A 16,303-nucleotide genomic window follows, 5' to 3' on the forward strand; every position below is an offset into this window, starting at 1 on the left:
CTTTTATTCAGCTCTTATCACTGCTTACCAATTCTAAAAGGAAAGGAATGTAAGTTTTATTGCCTTTGGAATGAAGCTCTTTTACCTCAAAAACCTTCTCAAATTTCCTTCAAATCTTTTTCTGATCTAATTTTTATTCTAATCAATTAGTTCCATCTAAATTAAAATTAAATGTCCTTCACAATCATTTTTTGAAAATTTTGAGTGTCCACTTATTGTCTTGTACTATAATCTTTCAAGAAACTACATTTCCTGGACTTGAATCCACTGCTTTATATGTGTAAACTACAATAATTCTACAATTTGTAACTGTTATTTCCAAACATCAATATAAAATTAGGCCTATATGCAGAAATAGCTCAGTCAGAAGAAGCTAATAAACTCAATACATAAAGCTCTGCCCATCTGTAAACTGACAAGATCACAGGCCTTGAAAGGCTAATTCAAGGCTGAAAAACAGTATTTTAAAAATATGCATGTTGTTGGGAGGCTGAGGCAGGTGGATTGCCTGAGGTCAGGAGTTCAAGACCAGCCTGGCCAACATGTTGAAACCCCGTCTCTACTAAAAATACAAAAATTGGCAGGGCATGTTGGCAGGCACCTGTAATCCCAGCTACTCAGGAAGCTGAGGCAGGAGAACTGCTTGAATCCGGGAGGTAGAGGTTGTAGCGAGCAGAGATGGTGTGACTGCACTCCAGCCTGGGCAACAAGAGCGAAACTCCATCTCAAAAAAAATAAATAAATAAATAAAATAATAAAAAAAATGCATGTTGTAGGCAAAACAACAGATTCAAAAACAATTCAGTTAACAGATCAGTTTAAGCAAAGTTTTCATTAAACTGCAATTTTTAAATTCATTAATAAGTGTTTGAAATTATGTCCTGAATCCAGCTTTTTTCCTATTACTAAGGTAATAGTTTAAGTAAGTCTGGCGAACAAGCCCAAAGATTGTTGTCTTAATACAACAAACAAATAGACATATAAAATTAAAACACAAAGAAAAAAACCATCCCTGAACACTACCAATTCCATAAGAAACAAAATACAAAACGTAAAAAGTTTCAATATATTGTATATATAATATGGACAATTATAGCAATTATAATAAATACATGACACTGATGCTGAGAACAGACATTTCTTCTGTCTTTAACATTTAAATGTGTATAGACAGACTGACCTGAACAATTATGAAAAATAAAGAGAGTTTCTCTTTTTATCTCAGCATGTTTAAACACATGTAAAATATATTTACAACGTAACAGGATAAATGCTGTAAATAAGTACATAGAAGATGGTTGCTTTGGAATCGTGAATAGGGGGAAGCATAGGAAAAGTTATGGAAATATGTGAGAGCATGTCATATTTGAAGAATGGCAAGTCAACATGGCCAGATAGGTTATAAGACCAACAGAACTGCTTAATATCAGCTCTTCTAAAATATAAAGTGGACCCATATACCCTAACTGGACATTTTGTTTGTGATGATTCAGGGAGAGAGACAACATATTTAAATTTCAAATGGGTATTTGTGTAGTGAGAAAAAAAAATCGGCTATTCTCCTCATTTGCTAATACTAACTGCAGAAAGTAAGTCTTTAAATTTTTCTTTTTCCTAAGAATGTATTAACTTTATAATAACAAGTTCTAAAAAGTAAAGCAAATTACAAATTACTACAAAAATTTGACAACACTTGATCAGTTCTAGTCGGGGGGAAGAGCATTCAGGTGAAAGGGAAAAGTCTTTACCTCTGATATCACCCCCAGCACAGAAAGCCTTTTCTCCAGCTCCCTTTATAATGATCAGGAAAGTTTCAGGATCTTGTTCCCACTTCTATTCAAATATAACAGAAGATGGTATAAGCATATTAGAAACACAAACTCATTAAAGTTATATGCATATGCACATATATGCAATCATATATTCATATATATGTGTGTGACAGTACATATTCTTCTGTAAGGGATATCCAGAAAAATGAATCTCATCCCATTCCTCACCGAATGAACTTCATTTGCTTTTCCCAGATAAAGTAGAGGCTATTTCAAAAATGTTGCTAGATGAGTACACTTCGTGATCCAAATTTCAAGATGGCACCTGAAATCTTTGCCATAACTTTGATACCAAGATGAACAAATATGGGCATAATAATGTTACATAAATGTATAAATTTGGAGAACAAATCAACTCAAAGACTGCTGATAAATATAGCAATAACCTTTCTACTGTGCTGATACAGGGCTCTCTGTCTTACTCTTAATATGTAAGTAACAGAGTGAAACCACTTATAATATTGATAAAAAATCCAAGTCATTTGGGATTGGTAAAGACAGCTAACAAATAAGTAGGATGAAAGAATCAAGAGCCGATGAAAATGTCAAAGTCCAGAACAATGGACGAAATGAAAAATTAGTTACCTACAGACAAAACTTAACAGGGGTTCTATCAATCTATACAGGTTGACTATCCCTTATCTGAAATGCTTGGGACCAGAAGTGTTTCAGACTTTTTCAGATTTTAGAATATTTGCATATACAGTATGCGACATCTTGGGGATTGGGAATTCCTTTATGTTTCATATACACCTTATACACATAGCCTGAAAGTAATTAATTTTTCTCATAGGGACCCTGAATAAAGTGTGTTGTGCACTTGCGTTTTGACTGCGAGCAATCATGAGGCCAGGTGTGGAATTTTCCACTTGTGGCGTCATGTTGATGCTTAAAGAGTTTTTCAATTTTGTAGCATTTTGAATTAAAGATGTTCAACCTGTACTAGAGAATAAACATGTAATGCACAAGGAAGATGTAGCTGGACAGAAGTGATTGTCCAAAAGGTCCGTGCAATACTGGACTACATTAATTACATTAATAGAGATGTTATTCTAACATGAACATTTCTAATTTCTTCCACTCTGGTCCAACTCTAATTTGCAACATTTGGCTTATTTCTATGTATCACATTTTGGGACATATTATAATGGTATCTCAAACAGAAACACAAGAATGGAAGACAGACTCATCAAACGAAGAATTAAGGAACTGGTAGCCAGGGGAAAGCTAGTATTTGTTCAACATCTACATGGCAGACTATATTAGGTACTTACATATACTATTCACTTAATCTTTACATATCATCATCCCCATTTCAGAGCTGAGGAGATTGAGGTATGGAGAGATTAACTTTCCCAGCCTACACAGTTAATAAATAGAAATCCATGTTTCAAACCAGACAGTCTGACTTTAAGTCCTGTTTTTCCACTATTGCATGCTGTTCACTTAGGAAAGTTTATGGCCTTCTCTGAGAAAAAGCAGGCAGTTTAAAAGCAGCTGTCTGGCCGGGTGCGGTGGCTCATGCCTGTAATCCCAGCACTTTGGGAGGCCGAGGTAGGCGGATCACAAAGTCAGGAGATCGAGACCATCCTGGCTAACACGGTGAAACGCCGTCTCTACTAAAAACACAAAAAATTAGCCGGGTGTGGTGGCGGGCACCTGTAGTCCCAGCTACTCGGGAGGCTGACACAGGAGAATGGCATGAACCCAGGAGGTGGAACTTGCAGTGAGCCAAGATGGCACCACTGCACTCCAGCCTGGGTGACAGTGATACTCCTCTGTCTCAAAAAAAAAAAAAAAAAAAAAAAAAAGCAGCTGTCTTCAAATGAAAAAGCCGTCAGGTGGAAGCAGATTAGATTTCTACACTCATCCTCTCAGAGGCAGAACCAGTATCACTGGTTTAAAGGTCAGAGAAACAGAGTGACAGAACACAAAAAGAAACTTGCAAACAAATCAGTGCTATATAAAAGTCAAAGAGTCTGTCTCAGGAGGCAGTGAGCTCCCTATCACCAGGGATGCTCAAGAATAACTGCACAGGGGAAGCACTGAAACCTCAAGAATCAATGGGGCTTACTTAGATGCAGATCCCAGAGAATTATGTGATTCTATGGGAGAAAATACCAGAAATGTCCTATTATGATATACTTTGAAAAGAATCCATATAATTGCAGTAACAAAATTACAAACCTTTAGCTGTGGATAAATCTGCCGAATCATATTAAGAGTCAGTGCATTGAGGAACTTTGGTCTGTTTAGCGTTATGACTCCCGCACAACCTTTTTTTTCCAATAGCACATCTTCTGCTGCATCTGTGTGCTTGGACATTCTCTGTATAAACAAAGAATAACTTTATGACAAAATCTCTTAAGTTTTTATCACAAGTGAACATCAAAACATACATATCAAATGCAAATCTTGCATATTAATGGTAACTAAAGGAATGAATAACTAGGTACATCTTACAAGTTTCTAAAGTTATTTAGATTATGTAGACGAACAATTCCAAAGCAAATCATACACACCTAAATTTTTATTTCTGAGCTAACTGAATAAGCTGACTTACTATATAGAGCCCAGGCTAGAATTTCTTGGACTTTGAAATACCCTTAAATCTTTTAATTTACTACTGTATATCAAACTCTATGTTACATACTGAGAAAGCAAAGATGAATAAGAGAGGGCAAATAATTCTGACTATTGTAGCTATGGCCAACTTGAAAATAAAGATGATATTTGAGTTGGGGCTTGATGTATCCCAAGAAAAAGGGGAGGCGAAAATTCCAGGCAAAGGAAACAGCACATGCTAAGCCATAAGCAATGACTATTTGGAAATGTTAAGATGTTAAAACATTAGTGGAACAAACGCTGGCTGAGGAAATGAGTGGTGAGAGGGTAGGCAGAGTAAGCAGTTTGCAGCCAGATTATGACAGACTTAATAATTGTGAAGAAGTTTCCTGCACACTGACTTAAAGCCTTGCACAATATAACTTAATCACCAGGTCTCACTGCTCATGTATTTTGCAGTATTAACTAATAAAACACCTGTAAGGAACACAGTTTTAACTATACAGTGATTTCCCAGGACTCTGCTATACCCAACCATCAGGACTCGTGGCATCACTATTCTTTTTTTAAGTTCTGGGATACATGTGCTGAATGTGCAGGTTTGTTACATAGGTATACATGTGCCATGGCGGTTTGCTGTACCCATCAAACTGTCATCTAGGTTTTAAGCCCTGCATGCATTAGGTATTTGTTCTAAAGTTCTCCCTCCCCTTGCCCCCCACCCCCCAACAGGCCCCGGTGTGTGATGTTCCCCTCCCTGTGTCTGTGTGTTCTCAATGTTCAACTCCCACTTATGAGTGAGAACATACGGTGTTTGGTTTTCTGTTCCTGTTGTTAGTTTGCTGAGAATGATAGTTTCCAGCTTTATCCATGTCCCTGCAAAGGACATAAGCTCATTCTTTTTGATGGCTGCATAGTATTCCATGGTGTGTATGTGCCACATTTTCTTTATCCAGTCTATTATTGATGGGCATCTGGGTTGGCTCCAAGTCTTTGCTATTGTAAATAGTGTTGCAATAAACATATGTGTACATGTGTCTTTCTAGTAGAATGATTTATAATACTTTGGGTATACACCCAGAAATGGGATTGTGGGGTCAAACAGTATTTCTGGTTCTAGATCCTTGAGGAATAGCCACACTGTCTTCCACAATGGTTGAATTTACACTCCCACCAGCAGCGTAAAAGCATTCTTATTTCTCCGCAGCCTCACCAGCATCTGTTGTTGCCTGACTTTTTAATAATTGCCATGCTAACTGGCATGAGATGGTATCTCACTGAGGTTTTGATTTCCATTTCTCTAATGACCAGTAATGATGAGCTTTTCTTCATGTTAGTTGGTTGCATACATGTCACCTTTTAAGAAGTCTGTTCATTATCCTTCACCCACTTTTTGATAGGGTTTTTTTTGTCTTGTAAATTTGTTTAAGTTCTTCGGAGATTCTGGATATTAGACCTTTGTCAGATGGGTAGATTGCAAAATTTTTCTCCCATTCTGTAGGTTGCCTGTTCATGTTCACTCTGATGATAGTTTCTTCTGTGGTGCAGAAGCTCTTTAGTTTGATTAGATCCCATTTGTCAATTTTGGCTTTTGTTGCAATTGTTTTTGGTGTTTTAGTCATGAAGTCTTTGCCCACGCCTATGTCCTGAATGGTACTGCCTAAGTTTTCTTCTAGGGTTTTTACTGTTTTGGGTTTTACATTTAAGTCTTTAATTCATCTTGAGTTAATTTTCATATAAGATGTAAGGAAGGAGTCCAGTTTCAGTTTTCTGCATATGGCTAGCCAGTTTTCCCAGGACCATTTATTAAATAGGAAATCCTTTCCCCATTGCTTGTTTTTGTCAGGTTTGTTGAAGATGGCACCGCCATTCTTAACACATTCCTTTGTGTAAAGGAAACATTTAAAACCTCGCATGGGAAACGTGTGCAGTGTAAAACTGAAAATTGAAATTGGAAAATTTTAACTGAAGAATGCCAATTAAAACTAAACAGCACACTTATTAGCAAAAATCTAATAAAACCTAGAAGTACATATTTTGACTGCATTGAGCAACATGTTTATATAATGTTTAAGTTCTCCTTTATGAAATCAAGTTGCATATTTAATACTGGAGTTAATTTTTGTTAAAATTATCAGATAAAAATAGAAATAATTTATATTCACTTAAAGTTACAGGAACAATTCTTAGACAACAGAAAAAGTTGTGTCTTTTCAATTGCATTTGAATTTCTCACTGAGTTTCTCTAAAGAGAAATTCAGGCCGGGTGCGGTGGCTCACGCCTATAATCGAGCACTTTGGGAGGCCGAGGCGGGCGGATCACGAGGTCAGGAGATCGAGACCATCCTGGCTAACACAGTGAAACCCCGTCTCTACTAAATATACAAAAAAAATTAGCCGGGCGTGGTGGCGGGCGCCTGTAGTCCCAGCTACTCGGGAGGCTGAGGCAGGAGAATGGTGTGAACCCAGGAGGTGGAGCTTGCAGTGAGCCGAGACTGTGCCACTGCACTCCAGCCTGGGAGACAGCGAGACTCCGTCTCAAAAAAAAAAGAGAGAGAAATTCAAATAAAAACTTTAGCAAATTTTGTAATCATATTGACAGTGATCAAAGTCTGATACACACACACACACATCTGATATATTCTTGAGTATAAGTAAACAAACATACTGGGGAAGGATAAACTTACAGAACCTGGAACAGTCTGACATTTTTTTTCACAGATAGATACACATGGCTTTTTTATTTTATTTTTCTAAATGCTAGGAAAGAGTGTTAAGGTTTTTTTTTTTAACTTTTATTTTAGGTTCGGGGTACATGCACAGGTTTGTTATATAGTTAAATTCATGTCATGGGGGTTTGTTGAACAGACTTTCACATAAACCTAGAACCCAACAGTTATTTTTTTCTGCTCCTCTCCCTCCTCCTATCCTCGACCCTCAAGTAAGCCCCAGTGTCTGTTGTTTTCCTCTTTGTGTCCATGTGTTCACATCATTTAGCTCCCACTTATAAGTGAGAACATGAGGTATTTGGTTTTCTGTTCCTGCATTAGTTTGCTAAGGATGATGGCCTCCAGGTCCCTCCATGTTCCTGCAGAGGACACAGTCTTCTTTTTTATGGCTGTATAGTATTCTATGGTGTATATGTACCACATTTTCTTTATCCAATCTGCTACTGATGGGCATTTAGGTTGATTCCATGTCTTTGCTATTGTGAATAGTCCTGCAGTGAACCTATGTGTGCATGTGTCTTTATGGTAGTACAATTTATATTCCTTTAGATATACACCCAGTAATGGAACTGCTGGTTCGAATGACAGTTCTGTTTTTAGCTCTTTGAGGAAATCGCAACACTGCTTTCCACAATGGTGAAACTAATTTACACTCCCATCAACAGTGTATACGCGTTCCCTTTTCCCCACAACCTCACCAGCATGTTATTTTTTGACTTTTTAATAATAGCCATTCTTACTGGTGTAAGATGGTATCTCATCATGGTTTTGTTTTGCGTTTCTCTAATGATCAGTGATACTGAGCTTTTTTTCATATGTGGTTGGCCGCGTGTGTATCTTCTTCTGAAAAGTGTTTTTTCATGTACTTTGCCCATTTTTTAATGGGGTTGTTTTTTCTTATAAATTTAAGTTTCTTATAGATGCTGGATATTGGACCGTTGTCAGATGCATAGTTTGCAAACATTTTCTCCCATTCTGTAGGTTGTATGTTTGTTGACAGTTTCTTTTGCTGTCCAGAAGCTCTTTACTTTAATTCGATCTCATTTGTCAATTTTTGCTTTTGTTGTAATTGTTTTTGGTGTCTTCGTCATGAAATCTTTGCCTGTTCCTATGTCCAGAATGATACTGCCTAGGTTGTCCTCCAGGGTTTTTACAGCTTTGGGTTTTACATTTAAGCCTTTAATTCATCTTGAGATAATTTTTGTATATGGTGTAAGGAAGGGGTCTGGTTTCCATTCTCTGCATCTGGCTAGCCAGTTATCCCAGCACCATTTATTGAATAAGGAATCCTTTTGTCATTGCTTCTGTTAGTCAGGTTTGTCAAAGATCAGACACTTGTCTGTCTGAACGGATGTAAGTCAGTCAAAAGAGAAATCTACATGAATGTTGGAACTGGAAGTGAAGCAGCCGCCCCTGCTTACCAGGGGCATAAGCCATAAGAAAGATTAACTTAAAATGTTAATCTTAGTTAACATTTCCCACTCTCTTGCTGATCTTTCCTCCTGGAACCCAACCAGGCTTTCCTAGGATGACTGGAGCCAGAGGTGCTGGCTCTGGAAGGAAACAGAGGTCACTACTAAGTCCTTTCCCTTTATCTCCCATACAGAACAAAAGGCTTTCTCTGCAGGGAGGGTAAGAAAAACCTTCAAGCTTGTAGCCCTAGGGCTCTGATGAAGTCTCATTCCAGTGGGGGAAGGAAATAGAGGCCTACTAAATAAAAGTCTTCATCTCAAAAGAGAAGCACTTCAAGACCATAGCCTAAGGACCTTAGTGTTTGTCAACAATAGCTGAAGAAAAGGAAGTGGGGACAAAAGAAAATTTAAAAAGGCAGTCAATCTCAATCCCCAGAGGAGGGAGAGGGAGTTAGGGGAAGGAGAAGTGCCTGACTACAAAGGGGCAGCATGGAAAATTTTAGGGGAATGGAACTTCTCTACATGGTATTGGGGTGGTGGGTACATGATTTATAAATTTGTCAAAACCCACAGAAATGTACATCACAAATACTACTGCCTTAGTCCATTCCTGCTGCTACAGCAAAATGCCTTAAACTGGGTAATTTATAAAGAACAGAAATTTATTTCTAACAGTTATAGAGGCTAGGAAGTTCAAGATCAAGATCAAGGCAAGTTCAAGTTCAAGATTCAGTGCCTGGTGAGACCAAATTTTGCATGAGTTCTGTGGTCCACACATGGCACAAGGAAGGAAAAGGGCAAAAAGGACTAGTTGACACCCTTCAACCTCTTTTATAAGAGCACTAATCCCATAAGGGTGGGGTGCTCATGACTTATCATCACTTCCCAAAAAGCCCCACCTCTTAATACCATCACATTTGGTATTAGGCTCCAACATACGAATTTTGGACGGACACATACATTCAAACCAAAGCATGAGCTATCTTTTAAAAAGGAAAAAAAATTACCCAGGATATCAGGGAATTCCAATATGGAATGCAGACTACGACAAATGAACTGTCAACTGAAGAATCAGGAGATTTATAAATTTGGAAAAGAGAGCTTTACTTCTCATAAACGGCTGCAGCCTGCAGGCTGACCATCCCACAGGCTGGGAAGCACAGCCTCTGGCAGAAGCCAAGAGCAAGCACTTCCAGTGAGGGAAACAGGAATTTATGCTGAACTGGCTGGCTACATAAACATATTCAACAGGTTACAGAAGAAGCTATGAATATTCACGAACAGGAGGCACATGCATGTATAGTAAGCTAACATGTATGCACATGCACACCATGTTAACTCTGAGGTGGAGACTTAACAATTAAACGTATCACAATTAGGCCCTACACATCAAAAGACGAAGCAGAGGAAATGGAGGCCCACTGGGTGCAGCCTCCCTCCATAGACTGGCCAGAACCACTCCATCATCAGTGGTCTTTTATTAGGAAGGAATGCTGGTCAGTTGTTGGGTCAAAATTGCAAAAAGAAGGAACAGTCAAGTGGTTGCTTGAAATCAGCAGGGGAAAATTTCAGCTGGTCTCTGTTTAACTCTTAGGGAAGAAAGCCTAATGGTGGCTAACAAGGGAGGAGGTATTACAAGGTGTGTCCAAGCTCCCATTCCATCTTGGCCAAGAACTCATTTTTTAAGCTTTCTCTGGGGTCCCCTTGGCTGAGAGGGGAGTCTAGTCGTTGGGGGGAACAGGATTTTTTCTTTCTCAGAATCGAACTGAATTACACATTATGACATAACCTCAGTGAAGTGACTGTGGTGATGAGGAAGCTAACTAACTTTGGAAATCAGTGAAATGACTGAAAACTGTATGGATGATAAAGGAACTGTACTCTATCAACATGGCTTTTCATGGTAGCAGGGAGCAGGTAACAATTCTGCAACTGCTTTGCATGTATACTAGGTTTAAATTAGTAAGTAATGGAGCCTGGTTGTCACTGTCAGGAGTAGAGTTACAGATAGAACAAGAAGGGAAAGACAAAATGAACCCTGACCTATGGTACTCGATTAAAGACATCACCATGAACTCATGTTTAGTTTAATATACATATACAGAAAAAGTACAGAAACAATTATAGATATGCATGAATACATGAGTAAGTACATAGGGTATATGTATTCTATTACACATACATACACTACCCTAGCTCTATCCTCTGAGAGAAAACCATGACACCCAGAAGCAAAGAGCACTCCCAGGGTCTAGATCCTCATTTCCAAATGCAATTCTCCAATAAAGGCAACCAGAGCGCCTTAGAGAAATGGCTGATTCCAGCACTAACATAGGGAAAACACGAAATGAGTCCAGAGCATAACTTCTAGTACCAGAAAGGAAATGTTCAAAAAAAAAAAAAAATTAAAAGGATGGGGTCATATGAAAGAAATACAGAAGCCAAAATGAAGGCATTCCTGATGGCCAGAACTGAAACAATGAAGCAATCAATAATTTGATATTAGATGACAGCCCAAAGAATAAATATCTATGAGTCCACACAGAAAAAATAAATGGAAGAGAAAAGATAATCTTCCTCCCAGAATTCTAAATGACATGCGTAGTTATCTCCCGTCCAAGAGAGACAGCTTTGTCCCCTCACCTTTTGAGTTTGAGCTGGACTTACTGACTTGCTTTCAATAAGCAGAGCATGAAAGGGAAAAATAGTAACTTTACAATGGAAAACAATAAATGGTACTTACACAAAGTGATAAAAGTTCGCATTACCAATGATGTCATGTAGATACCATGTACTCCCTGATGCATTTGTCAAAACCCACAAATACTCCCTGGCATGATGAGATTAGAAGGGCACTTTTCCTCTGTCATATTCTTGCCAAAAACCTTAACTCTAGTCTAATTATGAAAAAAAATAACAGACAAGCCCAGATGAGATGGTATTCTACAGGTTACCTGACCACTACTCCTTAAAATCGTCAAGGGCATGAAAAATATGGAAAGATAAGTTGAGAAACTATCACAGACTAGAGGAGACTAAAAAGCATGACAAGTAAATGCGTGTCATTGATTCCTGGAACAGAATATTAATTTAAAAAATGGTGAAATCCAAATAAAGTCTGGAGTTAACGGTAATACACAAATTGTCTTAGTTAAGTTTCTGTTGCTCACACCAGAATACCTGAAACTATGTAATTTGTAAAGAAAAGGAATTTATTCCTTTCCTTACAGTTATGGAGGCTGATGTCCAAAGTCAAAAGGACACATCTAGTGAGGGCCTTCTTACTGGTGGGGACTCCGCAGAGACCCAAGGAGGTACAGGGCATCATATGTCAAGGAAGCTAAGCATGCTAACTCAGATCTCTCTTACTTCACTTATAAAGCCACCAGTCTCGCTCCCATAATCCCATTAATCAAGTAAGGGATTAATCCTTCATGAGGACAGAGGCCTCATGACCCAATCACCTCCCAAAGGCCTTATCTTTCAATACATCCACACTGGGGATTAAATTTCAAAATGAGTTTTGGAGCAGGCAAATATTCAAACCACAAAACCAATGTTCTTAGTTTTGATAAGTGTACCATAGTAAGAATAGTAGGCAATTTGCTAGGGCTGCCATAACAAAGTACCGCAAATTAAACAGCTTAAACAACACAAACTTTTTTTTTTTTTTTAAACCACCATTTTAAACCAACATTTGTTTTGATTTCCAAGTTTTATGATCTCTTCTACCTCCAAAAGAAACTGAAGCAACTTATAGATTAAAACAAAGTATAAAGAACTAAAGCATTTAGAGAGAAAATAAGACAAATGTATCCCTGTGCTCGAATTTATAAGACACAGTACGCTTTAGTAAAAGAAGTGTTGGAACTGAAGCACAAAAAATCCCAGGTTCTAGCCTTAAGTCTCTCTAACTGTGTGGTCTTGTGTAATCTTTATTCCATTGGCAAAACGAAGTCTCTAAAACTTTTTCAATGTAATTTTTAAATATATTTTAAAAATAATATGCTAGCAGTAGTATGTCAGGCAAAATGCAGTGGTTGAGGTTGTACAGGAACCAGTTAAGAGATTAAAGAGTGATTAGGTACAGAGGATTAACAGTAGGAATAGAAAGAAAAGGAGGGGGGAATCCTTTTAAGGAAATGTTTGACAGAACTTGGAAGTTGATTGGAAATGAGAATGAGCAAGATGAGTCCAAGATGACTTTGAGTCTGAACAACACAAACTTATTGTCTCACAGTTCTGAAGGCTGCAAGTCCGAAATCAAGGGGTCAGCAGAGCAATGCTCCTGCTGAAGGTGCCAGGGAAGGAACTATCCTAGGCTTCTTTCCTGGCTTCGGATAGTTCTCTGGCTTGTGGCAGCATAACTCCAATCTTCACGTGACATTATCCTGTGTACGTGACTATCTGCAAATTTCCCTTTTATAAGCATACCAGTCATATTGGATCGAGGCCCACCCTACTCAATTATGACCTTAATTACATATACAACAACCCTGTTTCCCGTAAGGTCACATTCTGAGGTACTAGGGACTAGGACTCCAACATATGAATTTTGGGGAACACAATTCAATCCATAATAGCAATGTAGGATCGCATTAGGGGAAACTGAAACTGGGTGAGAGGTACATAAGGACTCTGTACTATCTTTTTAACTTTTCCGTAGATCTAAAACTGTAAAATAATTAAAAAAATTATCTTAAAAACTTATTTCTATAAAGTCAGGTAATAAAATATAACATTTTCTTAATAAGCAGAATAAAGAGATTTCCCACATCCAGCTGAACCCACAATCTCAGTAAGATTTTTTGTTTTTAATTCAAGGAGGCAATCACAGGTAAAATGGTGAAAACCAAAGTTGCCCTGGTTTGCAACACTACTGATTTAGTGTCTATCTTTCTCAGGCACTTTTCCATAAACTATTAGCAAAAATGGAATGCCGTACCTTATTCTGCACCTCCCATTGTTCATTCAGCAACTTGCCATGGTCATCTTCCCATGTCACTACTACAGATAAAGCTGTCTTATTTTTTTTTCTATGTTTCTATGGTAAAACAAAACACACACACAGACAACCACCCAAAGTATAATATAGAACTTAGTCAATTACTATAATGTAAAACTCTTGTAACCACTACCTAGGTCAAGAAATGGAATTTAGCTGCTGAGGGATGCAATCTGGCAGGAGCACTGGAATTTCTCTGTACTTTACTGCTGGGTGTGCTATGAATAGGTATGCCATGAACCCAAGGGCCTGACCACTCCTTGCCTGGGTCATTTTCAAGGTAGCCACCACGAAGAAGGTCTTTTGCTGTAGACACCCATGAAGAAGAAGGTCTTCACTGTGAGCCACCATGAAGAAGAAGGTAATGTCTTCCTCTGGGACAGATGCAGACTTATTTACAGCTTGCTAAAACCAGAAGGTTTCCCAAATTGCATGACAGTTGTACTGTCATGCAATATACTGCATATGCAGGCACTCATATGGGTCCTCTGTATCACTCCCCTGAGGCTTGTGCAAGAGAAACCTTGCTCAGTGTTGCTCACTGTGCCACTCATAAAAAATTCTATTTTTTCTTATCCAAGAGTGTCACGTCTGCTGCCAGCATCCATGAAATATTAACAAGCTAATTATTAGCTTGTATAGTACTACAGAGTGAATGCTTGCATCCCTCCAAAATTTTTATGTTGAAATCCTAACCTCCAAGGTGATGGCATAAGAGGTAGGACCTTTGAGAGGTGATTAGGTCATGTCAGCCCTCATGAATGAGATTAACACCCTTATAAAAGAAACCCTGGAGAGCTTCTTCACCCCTTCTACCACAAGAGGACACAGAGAGAAGATGGCCAACAAGGCTATGAACCAGGAGGCTGGCCATCACCAGACACCAAATCCGCTGGCCCCTTGATCTTGAACTCCCCAGCCTCCAGAACCATGAGAAATAAATTTTGTTTTTTATAAGCTACCCAGTTTACAGTTTCGTTACAGCAGCTCAAATGGACTAAAACACCATCATCTACTATATTCTTGGGAACTAGGAATCTAGATGTGGAGGAAGAGATTCAGATATAGGATTAAAAGGGCTATTAATAATTCTAGGACACCATCTGGACGTACATAATAAGAACATGTGTGCTGTCACGAAAATGATATGGACAGTATCATTTTATGCACTCCAAACACTATACCCTCAATACTGAATAGAACTACTCTCTAAAAGGAAAAAAAGAAAATGAAAATAGAAGTTTTCTCCATATCCAGGTCAAAATTAAATGAGCTTTTGCACATTAAATTAAAATGCTGTTTAAGAATTTAAAATAGGCCAGCATGGTGGCTCACACCTATCATTCTAGCACATTGAGGGGCCAAGGCAGGAAGATCATTTGTGCCCAGGAGTTCGAGGCCAGCCTGGGCAACACAGAAACCGCACAGAAATCTCTACAAAAAATTTAAAAATTAGCTGGGGTTGGTGGTCCATACCTGTAGTCCTAGCTACTCAGGAGGCTAAGGCAGGAGGAGCACCTGCGCCTAGGAGTTCGAGGCTACAGTAAGCTAGTGTCACTACACTCCAGCCTGAGCAACACAGCAAGACCTTGTCTCAATAACAAACAAAAAAGAGTTTAAAATAGATTATGGAGAAAGAAGAAAAAAAATATTTCCCTGAATATTTTCGTAGTAAGAATATGTCCAAATTAGTCTACAGATACAAATGAGGCCTCACTGACAGGTTCCACTGGCTTTCATTAGCTTGACAAACCTTATATGCAGAAATGCAGAATTTTGTCCTCCCTTCTGGGTTCTATTCCCTACCTTCTATCTTGAAAAGGTCACCATGAATGTCACACTATTAACACTAAATAATCCTGTCCACTTCTCATAACTCTGCCTGCAATACTGCCATCAATGGCATACTTCCATCACTCCACCATGAAATAAAAAGGATCTCTCTCTCTCTCTCTCTGTCTCTCTCTCTCTCAGAAAGGCCACAGAAGAATTGCTTGGGATACATCTTCTCTACCCAAGGCACTCATAAAAGCAAACACTGAGATTCAGAATTATTCAACCCCCAGGCCCTGAGAGTCTTTAACTTCCTTCCGGGTGTCTTCTGCCCCATGTCACCATAGTCCCCATATGATCTGGATTCTGTCATGTCTTCCCATTCCACCTATGTACTTATGTCTGAGTCACTGACACTGCTCCTAGTTTTTTTTCTAGGAAACTCCTCAACCTCCATGTATAACAGCTGAATAAAATAAGTAAGGGTAGTGCTATGGTTCGAATATTTGCCCCCTCCAAAACTCCTGTTGAAATTTAATCCACAATGTGGCAATACTAAGAGATGAGTCCTTTAAGAGGTGATTGGGCATGACAGTACTGCTCACATGAATGGATTAACCCATTCATAAATTAATGGGTTAATGGATTAATGAGTTAATGAACCAATGGGTTATTATGGGAGTAAGACTATAGGTTTATAAGAGGAAGAGGCAGACCTGAGCTAGCACGCTTAGCCTCCTTGCCACATGATGTCCTGTACCACCTTAGGACTCTACAGAGAGGTCCTACCCGCAAAATGGCCCACACCAGATGCAGCACCTTGACCTTGGACTTCTCAACCTCCGTAACTATAAGAAATAAATTCCTTTTCTTTACAAATTCCTCAGTTTTAGGTATTCTGTTATAAGCAACAGAAAATGGACTAACACAGTTAGGAAGGGTATGCCAGGCTTCGTATCCCCATCTCCACTTAGGCTTAACAGAGGC

General features: G+C 38.6%; 1 protein-coding gene across 2 annotated transcripts in view; it reads right to left on the reverse strand.

The window, feature by feature from the left end:
* The window catches only part of HIBCH (3-hydroxyisobutyryl-CoA hydrolase), a 114,408-nt gene that overhangs the window by 86,743 nt on the left and 11,362 nt on the right, over positions 1-16,303 (reverse strand). For both annotated transcript variants that reach the window (XM_030802359.1, XM_003253855.3), the window contains exons 3-4: positions 4,020-4,160; positions 1,749-1,833 (exon numbers count right to left, since the gene is read on the reverse strand). In XM_030802359.1, coding sequence (XP_030658219.1) covers positions 1,749-1,833; positions 4,020-4,160 — 226 coding nt within the window. The remainder of the gene's footprint in view (positions 1-1,748; positions 1,834-4,019; positions 4,161-16,303) is intronic.

Source organism: Nomascus leucogenys, chromosome 22a (genome assembly GCF_006542625.1).
Source record: "Nomascus leucogenys isolate Asia chromosome 22a, Asia_NLE_v1, whole genome shotgun sequence".
In the NCBI taxonomy this organism is placed as follows: domain Eukaryota; kingdom Metazoa; phylum Chordata; class Mammalia; order Primates; family Hylobatidae; genus Nomascus; species Nomascus leucogenys.